At 42.3% G+C, this 18564-nt stretch overlaps 1 protein-coding gene across 1 annotated transcript in view; it reads right to left on the bottom strand.

The window, feature by feature from the left end:
- CAT (catalase) overlaps positions 1-18564 on the bottom strand; it is a 48495-nt gene that overhangs the window by 10547 nt on the left and 19384 nt on the right. The window contains exons 2-9 of the mRNA XM_004436848.3: positions 14168-14339; positions 13006-13116; positions 11915-12045; positions 11360-11464; positions 10639-10764; positions 7452-7643; positions 6840-6992; positions 2331-2469 (exon numbers count right to left, since the gene is read on the bottom strand). Coding sequence (XP_004436905.2) covers positions 2331-2469; positions 6840-6992; positions 7452-7643; positions 10639-10764; positions 11360-11464; positions 11915-12045; positions 13006-13116; positions 14168-14339 — 1129 coding nt within the window. The remainder of the gene's footprint in view (positions 1-2330; positions 2470-6839; positions 6993-7451; positions 7644-10638; positions 10765-11359; positions 11465-11914; positions 12046-13005; positions 13117-14167; positions 14340-18564) is intronic.

Here is an 18564-nt window from a genome sequence, read left to right on the forward strand (position 1 = left end):
CTGGGACATTCACGGACTGCTGCAGGTCCCACGGTTGTCAGTGCTGGATCTGGGGTCTGGGCTTTGCATCTCTGCCATTCCAGCACGTACCACATCCCCATTACGGAACGCTCCTTACTATTCCTTAAAGGCTTTTAAGATTCTTAGGGTCTCTTTCCTTCACTGACTATGACTATTCAATTCTAGCTTGACTTTCACTTCCCTCCACAGATGAATAAAAAAGGGATTTTTTTTAATTTGATATTTCTAGTATGTCAGCACTCATTTATGTAGACTTGTAGGAAAAAAATGACAAATACAACCAAAACATTTTTATGACTTCTGGAATAAATTATGAGGCTGTTTTTCATTTTGGCATATTCATTTTTCTAACTACACCCTGCTTGGGCTGATACTAGCAGAAGCTTGAATCATCTGAGCATACACGGCCTAAACAGAAGGAGTGGCCCGGAAACATACTAAGTAGTTGGAACAAACTGGTCTGGGGTTGCAACTTTACCCAGCTGGCTGCCAGAAGAGGCTATCCAGAGTGGATAATCCGGGTGCCTACATATCAAGTTGGTCAAAGTACCGAGTGCACGCAGGAAGAGGTGGGACACCGTACTATTATGGGGCCCAATTATTAGCCCAAGAAATTCATTCTCGGTCAGCCACGTCTATATGAAAAGCCAAGGGCTCCAATAAACAGCCACTAGAGTGGTTTTCTTCATTAAGAATAAGCTCTTTGAAGTGTGCCTATTTGAGTAATTTAAAAATTCTATTTCCAAATAAGCTCTGAGCTTTACTCAAAGTGGAGTTGTCTTCAAGTCATTGACTACTGGGATTAATTAAGCTCTTCTACCAAACTTCAAGAGCACAGTCCAAATGCTCTATTTTTAAAACCAGGTAAAGGGTGTGTCAAAATACATCCTTAAGTAGTTCTGCCCTATATATGCCACTATAATGATAAACAAGAATGGTAAACACAAAGCGATTACTGATTAATGAAGTTTCAAAATATACATGAACCTCTCTGATACACCCAGTCTCAATAACGCAAGGACCGAGGAATATGAGTGAAAAAAAATCACTTCAGAATAAAAATGCAGAAAACAGACACAGGAAGTATCAATGACTTTGGGCAACAACACACCCCACACCTCTGTGAACCTGAGAGCAGAAATACTGCACCCACCTAATGAAACTGGTTAGTGAGCACGTAAACCTATCAAATGCATGGAAAAGGCTTAGTGACAATGGTTACAAATGCAAGGCACAAAATTATATACACAAAATAATCTTAAGTGTATAAAAAATAGTCACAGAAAAGACTGGCAAGAAATATAGCAAAATGCAACAGCTGTGGCCTTTGTGTGTTGGGACTGTAGTGGGTTTTTCTTTTCCTTTCTCTTCTTTCCCTTATGTTTTCCAAATGTCCTTGAGAGCACATGTACTATTTTTATCACAGAAAAATCATCTTTGTTTGACAGACATCTATGGCTATAAATATAAATCATCAGTGAAATTTCTGAAGGGATCAGTGTAAGCAGCCTATTGCTAAAACATGTGTCCTAAATAGGAAAAGAGAAAAAACACCTAAGATATATATTAAACTGTGGAATATTAAAAAAAACAAAAAACATTAACCAAGCAGTCTCTAATTAGAACAAGTGATCAGAAATAGAGGCTGTTTATATATGGCACCAAAAAGAGTAGTTAAAAGAAAAAATCATAAATTTGATAAATGACCAAAAACCAAAATGCAGTGAAGTCTCATCTCACCAGTTGATTTACATGAATTCAGTTACTTAGGACAAAAAAGGTCGGGGAGAACCCCCTGCTTTGCTGTCTCCCCTATCCTAACCTAGCCCACCCCTCCAAATTCTAGCTAGACCTGCTCCTCCACCGCCAGCAAAGTGCAGAGACACAAAGACACGAACTCTTGGCTTTGCACTTCCAAGAGGTGAAGTCCTGGTGATTTAAGAGTGATCTGAGGAATTTCGCACCACGTGAGGAGTCTTTAAAACCAACCCCTAAGCTGGATGCTCATCTACAAGAGCCAGTGAAAGATGTTCCCCCCGCCTTTCACTACTGGATGGAAAGCAAGCGAAACCTGAGGTGCCCGCTCTCAACATATACAATAGATAAAAGGAGGGAGGGTCCTCAGGCAGTTTAAACCTGCATTGCTGGGCAAAAAGGTCGCGGTTGCCAGGAGCGCCCGTGGAGCATCTTCACAGACGGGAGGCCCCCGGGGGCCAGACTGAAACCCACGGCCTGGCGAGGCGTCCTGCCCTCTCTCTGTGCAGCAGTGCGCTCTGCCCTTGCTGGGCGAGCCCGTGTCTCAGGCCTACCCTGATTGTCGAACATGCACATGGGGCCGTCACGCTGGTAGTTGGCCACTCGAGCACGGTAGGGACAGTTCACAGGAATCTGAAGATAGTTGGGTCCCAGGCGGTGGCGGTGCGTGTCAGGATAAGCAAAAAGGCGGCCCTAGAGTTAGAAATGAACAGACGATGACTGCGCAGTAACACAGCAGACAGGAACAGTCTGAAAACTTCATCGTAAAAATTCAAGCACAAAGCACTCTGGATGTGGTGACCACTGAACCTGCCAACCCCCCAGGAAAGAGCAGAGCCACCTCTCTCTTATGAAATGAGCTCTCCCTAACGGAACAGTCCTTAATCTTCACGCCACAGGGCCAAACATCCACGCATCTTCACATCTGTTCTATTTTTTTGTTCGTTTGTTTATTGCAGTAACATTGGTTTATAACATTGTATAAATTTCAGGTGTACATCATTATACTTCTATTTCTGCATAGATTACATCATGTTCACCACCCAAATACTAATTACAACCCATCACCACACACATGTGCCGAATTATCCCTTTCGCCCTCCTCCCTCCCCCCTTCCCCTCTGGTAACCACCAATCCAATCTCTGTCTCTATGTGTTTGTTTGTTGTTGTTATTATCTACTACTTAATGAAGGAAATCATACGATATTTGACCTTCTCCCTCTGACTTATTTCACTTTGCATAATACCCTCAATGTCCATCCATGTTGTCACAAATGGCTGGATTTCATCGTTTCTTATGGCTGAGTAGTATTCCATTGTTTACATATACCACATCTTCTTTATCCATTCGTCCCTTGATGGGCACTTAGGTTGCTTCCAAGTCTTGGCTATTGTGAATAACGCTGCAATGAACACAGGGTTCACATCTGTTCTAGACAATACCTCCTTTTTTCTCAAGTAATGAGTTATTTCCCATTCTCAAGGAGGTATCATGTTGTAAAATCAATTTGCTAGAACTCAATGAACTGGAAGCGTGAACTAATTCCATTCCCCCACCCCCACCCCACTCTCCCACTCCAGGGGAGGGATCAACCGTCTGCTCTTAACAAAAAGCAAAGTACTACAAAACCAACCGTATGGGAAATTATTCAAAAAATTACCTCCCAAGTTGCATTCTGAATTATGTCAGCACCACTCTGAGCTCTGAGACTTTCTGGATATAAAGTACTACACAAAGAAAGCTGTGGTTCAGAATGATGGCTCTATAATGCCCAAGGTCCAGAATCAAAGATTAAATTACGTTACATAGATACCAGGGCAGGATGTAAGCATTTTGTAATCTCTTTCAGTTAGTGTTGAAATAAAATGCTTTATGATTAACTGTTCATTAATCTTAGTATCCAATTATTTAAATTTTCTCATTATTCAAAGCTCTACTCTATGAGCAGTTTTCTTGCATTGACTTTATCACTGGCCTTGAATCTGAAAGAGTATTATTATATCCTTAATTCTATGAGCCGAAACAAAAATCAAGTTGAATAGAGCAACTTATGCTATTATTTTGTACCAAATCACTCATACCAACAAGCTGAATCCAGTCTCACTGTTCTGTCAATCATTTGCTCTTGGCTGAGTGACTACCTCCCATATCATTTCAAATAGTCCAATGTAATATTTAGGTGACTGTCACGCCACCATGACTAAGAACCTATTGTCTGGAAGCTAGTTGCCTCCTTTGGCTTAAAATAGGCTAAGCTGTGTTCTAACTTTACCAAGTTTACAGGATAGGAGACACAATCAAGCTCCTGGATGTAGCCTCTATCACGTAATTCTGGTTTTGTGTCACCTTATGTTTATAAGGCCACCCTACCCCACCTGTGGGTGGAGACTCACGAAGTCAAGGTCAGGAAATGGGCATAGCCAGGCCAGACGCTGACACTGACTCGAATCCAGGACTCCCCCAAGGCCCTGTGCCAGAGCCCCCTGTGGACCCGGGTGAGAAGGCAGAACAAGGCTCTCCCAGTCAAGGAATCGGGCAACAGCTTCTCCAGTCCTGCAAACTGCAGAGTGTGGTGGTGAGGAAAGGAGGCACCTGCTTCATCAGGAGCCTGGGGACTGTCTCTCCGTGACGTGCCTTATACAGCTGTGTCGTTTTCACCCTGGTCTGGCTTATCACTTTGGATGACAAAGTTTTAAAATGTATAACGTGACCTGTTACAAGGTAACCGGGAACACTGTCCATTTACTGTACAACTACCACCACCCTCAGACACTCATTACTTCTCATCAGAGTCATTTCCAAGTCCTCCTAACTGGCTCTCCACTTCTAGTCCCTCCTCCAACATCATCCTACACATTCCTGCCAAAAGAATCTTCCTACAACCCCACACAGCTTATGCTGCTTGCCTACTCAAAAAACCTTAAACTATTCCTCACTGCTCAACAAATGCCAAAAGAAGTACAACAGCCCTCCCTGTGTACGGCTCCTAACATGCTCCCTGGCCTTAGAACCCACAGCTAAATGGCCCAAGAAGTTGTAAAAACTAGGCTGAGAATTGATATCTTGACTGACCCCAAAAAAGCTCTTTCGAACACTTTTTTAAACACTTAAAAAAAACTATAAAGACAGCACATTAAATTTAAAATATATGTTTGCCATAACTGAAATTAATACTGATAGAAATTATATGACTCGTTCTTATAATTCATATAATTCAAGTCACTAATGGAATTATATGATTTCCATTTACCGTCCTTTTTCAGGCCTCTCTTCCCCAGAGTTTCAACGACATGTCTTACACGTTTGTTTTTTGTTGCTGCAGAGAATACATATTTGCTATGGGGTCCTTTTCCTTTGGGGGCCCAGGCCTCCATCCAGTGCATCAGAGCCCTTCTAACTATATGACTCGGAGCTACGAACTGCCCCAGGTCTCCCTGTGGTCCCAGAGACTCACGATGACCTGGCTTCTCATGAAGAGCCTTGGTGATCTTGTATTCCTCAACCTGTTCCCTCCATACCCAGACTATGCAGCCTTAGCTCTACCCTGGACAATTTCGAGCCTTGGAAAATCCCATTAACCTCTCCTTCACACAGTTCAGCTCCCCTCCAACCCCCACCTCGGGGAAGGCTCGGGCCCAAGGTCACGTCGTCTTGGTTTCCTCTGCTCTTCAGTCTGGGGCAAGCACTTCCGCTCACCCTCTGTAATCCTATCCGTTTCACTTCCCTTTTCTATTCCCAACCCCCAGTTCCCTCCTTTTCTATTTATAACCAACAGGAGTGATTCTACTTGATATATACCAGATCACAGTCCCAAAACTGAAGAAAATTTTTCTTTTCCTAGAAGGGCCAACAGTGGTATAAACCTCTACTCAGGCGTTAAGGTCCCTGTGATATATGCTCAACGTACCTGTCCAGTCTTACTTCTTCTAAGTCAGGAAAGAGTGACTGCTTACCGTGTAAGTACACTCCACATGGGCCACCTTTGCGCCCACACTGCCGTCCCTCTCCTGGCCCCATTTTACCTCTACTGAAAATCGAAATCCTATCTATCCTTCAAAAGCCATCTCATATGCTACCTCATTCTCAAACTTGGCCATCGTCCTCCCATCAGCCAAGACTCCACCTTATGATTCACCACAGCACTCTGCCTTACATCACAGTTATTCTGTGTCTTAATATCTGTTATCTATCACACACAGTAGATAGGTATTCCATTTATATAGTTAAATTGAACGAAAAACTAATGAAAAACTTATTTTCTATAAAAGCCTCAGATATTCCCAATGTCAAAGCAAAAAAGTTAATATTAAAAAAACAAGGGAATCTTAGCTTGCCTCCATAGAGGGCGACACCTGAACTGGAATTGGATTCTTACATAAGAAGTAGCCATCAGTCACTGTGGCCTGCCCTAGCGTGTAATCGTTAACCTGTGTTTTGTGGTCATGGTCCAAAAACACCAAAGACTGACTTACTCAACAATTACCAAGCCAATTATTTTCCTACTGATTTCTGGTCCAAAGAATGTTCCACTCTTTGTACTCTTGAAAGAGCATCTTGCAGAGTGATAAAAAAATCCTGAGTGCCCAAAACATTAACAAGACAGAAGGTTAAATTAACCCATTGCCTTAGTTCATAAAAATAATCTCTGATCTCCTTCTACAGATGGAAAAATTCAAGCATCACCACAGAAGAAGAAATGAATAAAGTTATGCTGACCAAGGTGTTACAATCAATGAACTGTATTCCCTCCCATCAGTTACAGACCGAACAAAGAGTGCTTCACTCTATAAACACGAGGCATTGCTAATACAACATTTTTTAAATTAAGAGACTAAATGTCAAAGTCTTAACAAATCGAGGGATTTTACAATGAAATTTGGTTTGTATTCTAATGCCCATCTAAGGATGTTTCATGCAGTCCCACAGGAACTAAAGACCCAGATTAAAGTTTAAGTGATGTTCTAGTTAATTCTTCATATAAAGGTCATGCCAAATTACACACTGTGTGTGTGTCACGCTCACACACTCCTGCCTCAGAATATCTCCATCCACCAGGTTTACCTGAAGCATTTTGTCCGGGCTGGGCTCAATGCCGGGTGGCATGTTGCTTGGGTCAAAGGCTATCTGTTCAACCTCAGCAAAGTAATTAACTGGATTCCGGTTTAAGACCAGCTTACCAACTGGGATAAGAGGGTAGCTGCTGTGAGGCCAAACCTAAAAATAATGTCATATTCACAATTACCAGACCACCAACTGAAGGAAATTAAAGTACCCATAAAAACTAAGCTTTCAAATACAGTGAAGCCAATGATAGTAAGTGAAAATAATAATTTTTTAATCCAATAAAATGATAAGAACTTAAGGTGAGTACATTGGTTGGATCTTTCACAACAGTAAACGGTAAATATCAACACCTCCCCTGGGCAAAGGGACATCAGCTTTTCAGAATCGCTAAGAACAGATGGAGCCACCTAGACAAACCCAGTGAACTTATCCCACAAGGACTGAAGAGAGATGCCGGCGAGGACTCAGCCGAGAGCGAGGAGACTCTAAGGTGGCCCTGCTGCACTTGTGCATGGGTGACGTCCCTGTCACTGTGAATGCCTGACTGCAAATGTCTCAAAGTTAGGCAAGGAGAGACTCAAAAAACAATCTAGCTGTTAACTCACTCACCTTGGTAAGATCAAACGGGTTAAATGGAAAAGTCTCCGCCTCAGCGAAGGTCATGACCTGGATATAGAAGGTCCAGGAGGGGTAGTTGCCTGTGGCAATGGCATTGAAGAGATCCCGGAGGCCATAGTCAGGGTCTTCCTGGGAGAGTCTTGCTGCGTCTTCAACGGAAAGGTTTTTGATGCCCTGGTCAGTCTACAGAATGAAAGAAAGAAGCTCAAACTGAAACTTATTGGCAAAGCTATTGAACTTAAATCAGTAATTCATTGAAGGATTATGAGCAACACTACTCAAAGACTGGATTTTCCTTGTACTGATAATTCCACTGTTCAAATCTGATACAAATATAAATTTATCAACAAGAAATTCTACTTGATTATACTGATTCCTTTAAATGTCCAGTTAATCTGTCTACACATTTCATATTTAAGATTAGTTCTATCTTTCCCTTTATGTATTCTATATTGCAGTCATGCAGCGCATAATATTTCGGTCAACGACGGACTGCATATACGACCGTGGTCCCATAAGATTAGCACCACGTAGCCTAGGTGTGTAGTGGGCTGTAACATCTAGGTTTGTGTAAGTGCACTCTATGATGTTTGCACAATGATGAAATCATCTAACGACACATTTCTCAGAACATATCCCTGTCATTAAGCGAAGCATGACCATATTTGAATTTTTTTAATTGTTGACATATAGTTTATTTACAACTGTTCACCCACATAAACAATGCTGCATGACTGTCTTCAAACAAGCCAAAAAAAATTTTGGCATAAAATATTACATAACATAAAATTTACCATTTTAAAGTGTCCATTCAGTGGATTTTTTGAGTATATATCTCAAAATGGAGTTGCTAGGTCATATGGTAATTCTACCTTTAATTTCTTGAGGAATTTAAAAACTGTTTTCCAGAGTGGCTATTATTTGAATTTTTATACTCATGTTACTTTTCGAATCAGAAAAAAAATCAAAATATATTTTAACAATAAACAAATGATTAATAAAATTAAAGGACTTCTCTTTTTTTTGCTTGAAGTAATTTTTTTAATTCCCTGTTTTATAATAGCTCAAATCAGTTACTGAGATTGCGCTCAGCTAGTATCCTTCCATCCCCACTCTCTTCCTTTTATTTTTTCTAAGAAACCATAGCATCACAGTTCAGAGAGCTGAAAAGAACTTCAGGACAGTCACTCTGAACCAGTTCTCTGACTCTGAGCAGGCAAAATTAGTATTCTGACTTTTCAAACAAGCCATTAAGACCCAGAGAAGTTAAGTCACTTTCACCAGTGCTCCTACTATCACACCTACTGCCCTTCAGTAGGTTCCCCACCTATATCTTACTCTGAAAGATCTCCCACAAGCCAAGCGCCATGGAGAGATTTCCTTAGCAAAAGTCAACTCTGGAAGCCTGGTCCATTGCTACCACAGAAATCTCAACTCTCTCTGGCCAGTGGTGAGATTTGAACCCTTCTTACTATTAGACCAGAAGGAAAGCCACCCTCAGGATTAAAAAATGGAGGTCACTATCTGCAGATCACCCAGAGAGCTAATACACTACATTGTGCAATAATACTGCAACACCTTCTGATTTTAATTGACTCTCTTGAGCTTAGAAAAGAATAATCTTAGGTCAGAATAATCCAGACTGATGAATCCATGTAGATCTCAGGCTACCTCAGGGCCCTCTGCTGAAAAGATCCCCAAGCAATCCAATCTTTCCAAGACCAGGGACAGCTGGTATTATCATCCCAGTTTTATAGAGACAAACCTGGAACTCAGAGAACTTTTAATAATACGCCCAAGTCACAGGCATCCGGAAGAGGGAAGATCTGAGTTCAGACTGGTCTAACAGGAAAGCCACCAACCATGCTACCTGTCCCAGATACAATCATTTAGTCCTGCTGTAAGTGACGCTACACTGCTCCTTTTGGCAATTACAAGCCAATGGGTCAACTGTTTCTTAAAGCTGTTCCTGGCCAAAGATTATATACCCAAGTCATAAGTGAAAAGAGGGGTGACGGTTCTCCTGTTTGATATACCTACATTAGTTGTTCAGATAAAGATTAAGACAGGACAGAAGAAAACAGGTCTGTGGGATATCATTAAGAGGGAGACTGTATTTGTCATGGTCCACTTCTGTCTCTGCTTATTTTAGCAGCAGTATTGGGAAACAAGTTCTTAGGCAACCAGAGGTTTTTCAAGAACCTTCTAGTGTTCTCTGGAATATTGCTAATTCTAACAAATGCCAAGATCATACTAAGAGAGAGCCCTTTAAAATACTTCAATTAATTAAAAGGTTCTCAAAAGCTTCCCCAAAGGTAACTGATTTGATCTGATTGTATGAAAGCAAATGTAAAAAGGAGAACTGTTGTTTTCTGACACTTGTAATTGATTTTACTTATCTGCCCTGTTCATAGTATACCCTCAATAAACGGTAACAAATGGATAGATGAATTAAAAATTTAGAAGAAATGTTTTTGGAAAGACAGCATCCGATGTTGAAAGTGATGGTGAGATTGGTATTTTAAAGACAGGAATGCCCCAATTCTGCTTCAGTGCCCCCTCCTGGGCCCCAAAGGATGCTCAGAACAGTGACTCAGGGCTAGCAAAGGCAAGGCAATATAACACCTTACTGTTTGCTAAGGCTTATCTCCAAACTCCAACAAAGAGCTCTAGAAACCTAGGCTACAGGCAGAAATCTCCTTTTGCCTAGTCTGGAGGCCTGTATTATCTCCTTACCTTTGAGCCCAAACCAAATCTTAGTCCTTCCCACTCCAGGGAGAAAGAATTTCAACGTGTACCTGCCAGCACCAGCAACATTATACCTGAGAGCCAGCACAAGCAAGTATTTTTCCAAACATTAATGCCAGAGCCCCCATGGTCCAGAAGGAGAAGAAAGCCTGATTACTGAAAGCAGCTGTGTGCCTTGCCCTCTGGCCACATGATAAGGAGAGACCAAAGAGACCACACACGGTTCTTCTGATTGGGCAGCGAGAATCTATTCACTCAGGCAGCAGCCAACAAAGTACTCAGGGTACTGATCAACTAGATCAATACTTCTCATCCTTGGGTGGGGGGTAAGGGAAAGGTGGGAGAGGCCTTGATCTTTGCCCAGTCCTCAAGAGAAGTAAGGAGACGTGGGTGGTGGGAGCCTGTGCCCTGCCCCAAAGGCAACACGTACCTTATAATGGAATTTGCAATAAACTGCCTCTCCCTTCGCATTAACCAGCTTGAAAGTATGTGATCCATACCCATTCATGTGCCTATGTCCATCTGGAATCCCTCGATCACTGAACAAGAAAGAAACCTACGGAACAGAAAAATAAAGCCTAAAAGATTTCAGTTTAAATCAAAACATCTTAGATTTTTAAGACATGCCTAAGTTTCCCGAAAATCCCTTAATAACATAGCCAAGTACCCAGAGGAAAGGTTACTATTATCATTTATAAAAAATAACAAACAAATGGAAGAATTTTAAAGCAGAATGAAATATAAATCATTAACCTCACGGGTCAGAATTCTATAAAGAAAAGCACAAACAAATCTGAAAATTAGCTTAACTTGTTATTCAAAATTTATTTTAATAGCGAATTCATTTGGTACTAGTTTCCCCTCGTTTCCCTAATACAAAGAGCTTTACCTCACACTAGAGACTTTAATCCTTAACATCGCTAAAAGTCAATCAATAATGTCTCTAGCATCACTGAAGGTCTATGAATGGGGGAAGATTAAAAAAAGCAGTCTATAGAACTCTTCAGGATGACGAAATCTGAGGAAGTCTTCCAAAAAGAAAGTCAGAAATCAGTTCTAATAAAAGAGCCAAACCCGGAGAAACACAGTGTGAGGCACAATCAACGGTCCATCCCAGCTGATATAATACAGTGAAAAAGAAGTGGCCCCACCTGATGCAGAGACTCAGGACGCAGGCTCCAGAAGTCCCAGACCATGTCCGGATCTTTCAGGTGCGTTTGAGGGTTTCTCTTTTGGCTGTGGATAAAGGATGGAAACTAAATGGAAAAAGAGAGAAAAAAAACAAAAACTAAGTTTACAGGAATTATGGTGTCTGACATTGTAAGTCGCCCATTGCTAGTTTAGAACAATATAATCCTAGAATTTTAAACTGCAAACCCTAAAATGAAATTTACCCTCTACCTGTTTCTAGGGCAAAGCACCTCTTTTTATTAATTTTCCATGCTCTGCAAGGAAAACTGGACTATTTCCATTAAGTCAGTGAATCTTGAAACTGCAAATCTAAGACCAATGGTAATTGCTGTTATTTGATATCATAAAAAAAATACTAAATATGGAAAAATGTGTTTAAAAAGGCAATCCAGCCAACCCGAATTCTCTTTTTTGCCTTTCCCAGGGCCTCTCTTCAAATGCCACTCTATACAGAGTATCTGAAATCAATTTGAATCAACCGATATTCGTAGAGTGCAAAATACTTTATCACTCACCAATATGGCATCCCTGATGAAGAAAATGGGGGTGTTATTTCCAACAAGATCCCAATTACCATCTTCGGTGTAAAATTTCACCGCAAACCCACGAGGGTCACGAACTGTGTCAGCTGAGCCCGATTCTCCAGCTAGAAGAGTCAAATCGGAAAAATGAAGCCTAAGCCAGAGTCCTTTGAATCCAAGAAGCCTAAAGTCATAAGGAAACACTGAGCTCTATCTTTTCCAATCCATTTCCTAAAAGTAAATTAGATGTTTAAGTACCTGGGTCATTATTTCTACCACCTACCAGCTAATTTGGTATACCAATTAAACAAATAAATTAATTGAGAGTAATGAGAGTATATGTAATAAGAGGTGAAGAGATTATCCATTTAACATAAGGCAGCTTTGTCCAAACATGAAATTAAAATAAAAGAATAATTATAAAGATTAAGGTAGTGAATAAAGCGAGTAAGTGAGTTGTCAAAATTATGAGGTTAATATTAAGAAAATGAGTTACAATATAGGTTCTTATTCTTAATTTCATTTACTTTTGCATCCCACTGTATTTTTAAAATGCACAAACACAGACTCACAGAGAAACAGAATTAATCATGCATCATGGTGTGTGTGGTGTAGTATGACAGATTTAATTCTTACTAGCTCTGTAACATGAGGAAAACTGAAATAGAAATAATCCCGCCTTGCAAAGTAGACCTATGGATTAGGAATAATGTCAGGAAAGCATCTACCCATGGCTGGCAGAGTAAATTCTCAATAAAGGGCAGCTGTTATCATGGTTATTGACTAAGATCCCCACTCCACACTTTCGTTTGAGGCAACCACTTGTAAAAGTTCTTTCCAAATGTCACAGAATTGCAGAGGTGGCCTCTGCATAAGTGTGATTTCCTAAGAGCTCAACAAACAGAATTATAAGTAACTTCCTATATGTCTTAAAATATTTTTCCACTGTAAAACCTTGCTATAATTTGGAGAAGCGCTTGTTTCCTATCGTCTAATAAGTTTTTTTTGAAATTAAGTTTTAAGTGCCCCAAATAAGATGCAGGGTTGAGTTAAGCAACACCAGTCACACAAACACACTGACTTACCCACAGTGGAGAACCGAACTGCAATGGGAGTCCTCTTTCCAATTTGGTCAAATACCTTTGCCTTGGAGTATCTGGTAATGTCATGCGTGACCTCAAAGTAGCCAAAAGCCCCTAAAGAGAAAGACACAGAAATCTTCATCATGGAAACCATCACTCGGACCATCAGGCCCTCAATAGGCATCTGGGTGACAAGAGAAACTGATCGTTTAGCACTGGGAGCTTCCAATATGATGGGAGAAGGGGAGATGTCCACACACAAGTGACAAGAGCAAACTGCAAAGCCCTGCCATCATTCAGTGCTAAACCGAGGGCTCCACAGCTGGAGCCAAGAGGAGGAGATGGGTGAGGCTGGAAGTAGCTCGTCAAGGTTGACCCAAGGACACAGGGCCCGAGAGGGCCTGGAACTACATGTGGGACCCCGGAGAGAAAGAGAAGAACAGAGAGGAGGAGAAAACACAGAGAAAGAAAGAATAAACACTTAGGAAGGACACCACAGAGCCAAACCACACACCGAACAGCGTTTCAAAAGCCATGGTGGAAAAGCCAGGCAAAGAACGTTGGAGAAGCTGAAAGACAAGAAAATAAAGAAACTAGGAAGTCCTTAACTGGGAGTCCAAGTAAACAGCTAAGAGAAAAACGTTCTCTTCCTTTCTATCACGCTTTCTTTTTCCTACTGAGTGTGTAGCTTCCTTTGAAACACCAACCCCATCTTTTGTTTCTGTAATAAAAGCAAGATAAAAGTTTTACAGAAGTTTTGGACCAAAAGGAAAAATCACCACAAACCCATCACCCTAACACAACTATCCTCAATTTTGCACAGCTCATTCCTGTATTTATCCAGTTAGTGCACCATCTAAATCTTGTTACAATTACAGTACGTCTGTGTCTGTATTTCTATATTCTTATTTCTTCACTAAACTGTATAATGGAAGAAAAGGAAGGTTACTTTTATCTTTAATAAAATAAAGCATTTTATATATAATGTGCAATCTAGGGAACTAACCATCATTGAATTACTAATTCCTCTATTGATGGACTTCCTCCTTTCTCCCAGGAATGGAGATTTGGCACTTCTATTAAAGGAGCTCCAGCCTTTTGAGAAATAATTTTAACCCCAGTGTTACGAAACAATCCTTTTGCAACAACTGAATAGAGCTCTCACCTGCTCCTTTAGCATGCACGACTCTCTCAGGAATTCTCTCCCGGTCAAAGTGAGCCATTTCATCAGTGAAAACCACATCCTGAACCAGAAGGGGCCCCCGGGGCCCTGCTGTCATAATATTGAGTTTGTCTCCTATTGGATTCCCGGCCCCAGTGGTCAGAACATCAGGCTTCTAAGAGAACACCAAAGGAAAAAGAGGGCAGGAGAGTCAGTACAATCAAACTCTTAATTTACACTGTCGTAGGCTACATCATTTTGCAATGTTTATACCTTCTGCCCAAATTCTTTTTAAATTTCCTGTAGTACTAAAATACTACAGATATGCCATTGCCTGAAATTTATAGTCAGGTCTCAGAAATCCTTGATAAATCTCAAACCAATCTGGTAAGAGATCTGCTCTGAAGAGCAGAAAGACGGTGAAATATCCTGGCAACGTGCTCGGCCCCGCTCTAGACACAGCCACCGGCTCTGCACAGGAAGCCCAGGCAGGGATCCCGGAACAGGGAGCAATGTGCTCAACACTGAACGTCCAAACTCACGGTGAGAGGACGGTCTCCTGAGAAGCTACGCTAGCCACTGCTTTACTCAGAACTCATGAGTGCTCTGTTACTGCTGCAGACGTTAAGGTGGGGCTTCCTGTATAGTGCATTCATTTCTCCCAGTGGATGCCAGCTATTTGCAACACTTCTTTTCAATTCCAAAAAAAGGCAATGGCTTTTATTGTCACTGAAAATAAACTGGTACTGGTAAGATGGATTACAGTATTAATTTTCTAAAGATGTCAAATGTCTCTGAAACAGGACAGAAGTCATTTTAATCCACCCAGTTCTCCAGATTCAGTTACATCCGAAGCCTCTCAGCTGTCCCTCCTCTAGAGTGGGAGCAGTGTTTATCAAGCCCTCCATGATGCCGGGCAGCTCTTCGCTTTGTCCTGTTCCAAGGTCACACACCCTGCTTTGACCACAGACCACTCCCCCAGTGTCTCCCCTGGTCCCGGGAGATCAGGGGACTTGTGTGTGGGGCAAAGCTCAGCCACCTCCACCTTGGAAGAGCATTCTAAAGGCCCCCGACGAAAGACAACGCTGCCAACTACTCGCACCCAGGGGAGCACTAAGCTCCCAGGTCTCACAAACCTGGAGCAGAGTATATAACTTTCACTCTGCATGCACATCAATCCTGAATACTAAAATAAAGTCAATGCCCGCCTCTTCTCTACAGGGGGATACTGGCGGGGGCGGGGCACTTAAAAAACTTCAAAAGTTCTGTGAGCTCTGGGAAAATGCACCGAATAAAGGAGACCTCGGAATTTGCAAGATGAACAAACAAGACTCACACACACTAGTACGTCCCCCTTGCCCACCAGACTTCTGTTCGCATCGAAATGGGAAAAGGTCCACAGGGCAGCACGGAGAATCGTGAGCGCTGGCACCTCAGACCCTGCAGCTGCCAGCTCTGCAATCACCAGACGTGCAGCTGCTAGCACCTTACTTACTATTTGTGAGTCTCAATTTTTCATCCGCAAAATGGACAAAAAATAACTACCTCCCAGAGTTAATACAGGGATTAAAAGAGCTAAATGTATGCAAAATACCGGTCACACGCTAAACATATACGCTACCACTTACTGGCTGTGAGAAAGTGACCTGATGGCAGAAGCCAAGCATCTCAGGTCTGATTTTCTTCTTCTTTTTTTTTTTTGTGAGGAAGATCAGCCCTGAGCTAACATCCATGCTAATCCTCCTCTTTTTGCTGAGGAAGACCGGCTCTGAGCTAACATCTATTACCAATCCTCCTTCTTTTTTTCCCCTTTTCTCCCCAAAGCCCCCGTAGACAGTTGCATGTCATAGTTGCACATCCTTCTAGTTGCTGTATGTGGGACGCCACCTCAGCATGGCCAGACAAGCAGTGCGTCGGTGCGCGCCCGGGATCCGAACCCGGGCCACCAGCAGCGGAGCGCACGCACTTAACGGCTAAGCCACGGGGCTGGCCCCTCAGGTCTTATTTTCTAGCAACCGTGAAGATGTGTAGGCATCTGTCCAGACTCTCACCCTACCCCTTCCTCCAGCAGCAAACTCTTCCAAACTGTAAGGAAGTTTAAGGGTCCAGTCAGCAGTCACCACCCAAGCACACCACTCTCCTTGGAAGATACACATGTGCTAATCCACGTGACACCGTACACTTTTTTAATTTAAAATAGAAAATGAACCAGAAAAAGGAAGAGTGCAATTGCACAACTTCACCTTTAGTTTAAACCCAAAACTTGACTGTCAACCTCTGCTGTCACTGGAACCACGCGGGGAGCTTTTTAAAGCATGGTGGTGCCTGGGTCATCCCCCTGGAGATTTCTAATACAATTAGTCTGGGGGAGCCCTGGGCGTCGGGATGTTTTTTGAGTTCCCCAGGTGATTCCAAAGGGAAGCCATGATTGAGAGCCACTGACCAAAAGCTTTTGGATAATCCAAAATTAAAATAATAAGAGTCTGAGCAAACTAAATCTGTCCACTCTTTACACGCTCTTTTCATCATATAAACAAGGCACTAAAGGAAACCTAAAAAAAAATAAAGGGGCCATCCCACAAAGAAGAGTAGGAGAGGATACCAAGAAGCTCAGCAAAAGGAAAGGTAACCGAAGGTCAGAGTGTCATTTACATCCCTGCGTCCCTAATGCAGGCAAGGAGCTGCTGCTAAGAGAGAGATGAGAACCCACCACAGGTCCCCTCCTAATGACCAGGTCAGGGTAAAAGGCTCAAGAATAAAAACCACGCCCAAAGGAGGCAGATACAGAGGAAGTTGGACGAATGAATGAATGAGTGAAGAACTAAAGCACGAGATGCTTTCGCCTGAATCATGGAGTCTTAGCGTGGGAATGCTGGAATGTTGCCACCATCGGGCCTCCCTCCCACCCACCGCAGGAATCTCCTCCACAGCACCCACTCTGGGAAGGAGTGACACCTCAGCTTGTAGTTACAAATGGAGCATTCAGCACCTCTTCTAATTCCCGGCACTAAGAGATCAATTGTCCTAATTTCTAACAGCTTTCTTCACACAAGCTATTAAGTTTGCCTTCAAAACAAGTGTGGTGGGCAAAGCTTCCCCAGGGCCAACAACACAGCAGGAAGGCCAGTGGGCCAAGACCAGAAAGGAAAGATCCCGACCTCAGGGGATGTTTAAGGTAAGGAGAGAAACTGACCAAACAACAGGAAAGACAGTGTTGATTACAAGGTGAGGAGGAGGCTGCAGCTCATTTGTTGGCATGAAAAGAGTGCATGCAATGAAGCTTTACTAAACAAAACAGGGGGGAAGGGACGGACAGTGAACAGCAAACTTTTACAAACCATTTCTGAAAAAAGTACAAGGCTTTAGAGAAGTTTCTACAAGATAATGATATCCCAGTGTGAGCAGAGGTCCTGCCTCATAATGCCTCTGATCTCAGTAACATCTTCATGGGATGGGGAAGCAAAAATGGACACTCTGAGGTTAAGGGTTCTTCCTCACAGAACCCAAGGCAAAAAGGAAGGAGAAGCAGTTATTCAACGTACCTGCTTGCCTCGAGGGAAGCTACATTCCAACTAAATCTCCCAAAAGACAACAAAATGGACAACTTAATCACCTCCCTAGTGTGGGGGATCAGCATTTGCCACCCCAAAATGTGTCCCTTTGGCTTATTTTTAACAACAAAAAGCTCTGAAAGAAACTTGGACCTTCCCCCACAACCGCCTAAAAGAATTTAAGATAAAAGTCCTATACCAAGAAGGAGCTATCACCACAGATAACTCTAGGCGTGGTAGGCAGAAAGGCACCTGGCAAGACCCTTTTTTATCAAAGTAAGAAGGCCCAGCAAACATCTGTTACCAACATTTGCTTTTCCATCTCCTTGTGAATTGCCTTCCTCCCCTTTGAAATCCCAAACCACTACCATCAACATCCTCCTTTGTCTTTAGCTGAAGATGGTATTTAAGGTCATGGCTTCAGCCATTTTGGCAAGTTACTCAGATTTCCTGGGTTTCTCCCACATATGCATGTTATTACACTTTCTTTGATTTTCTCCTATTATTCTGTGTCATATGAATTTAATTCTTAGATTAGCCAGAAGGACCTAGAGGGTAGAGGAATAGTTCTTCCTCCCCTACAGTTTGGCAATGAGGATGGGATAAAACTTCACTGGCTGGACACTGCTCACTCCTGGACTACTGCAGCTGAGAGATCCGGGACCTCTGACAAGAGCCAGCAGGAGGTAAGAGTTCTTACCATGTCAGTCTCCCAGATCGCTCCCTGCAGGGTCCAGTGGAAGTGAGAGTAGTGGGGTTTTTGCTTTTTTAATGTAGATTAGCAGGAGAAAATATTTGCTTCTTGGACTCAGCAACTCTGGGAAATTTGGTTTGAGTCCTCATTGGTTT

This window comes from Ceratotherium simum, chromosome 34, assembly GCF_057802395.1.
Source record: "Ceratotherium simum simum isolate JZ-2026a chromosome 34, ASM5780239v1, whole genome shotgun sequence".
NCBI lineage: Eukaryota > Metazoa > Chordata > Mammalia > Perissodactyla > Rhinocerotidae > Ceratotherium > Ceratotherium simum.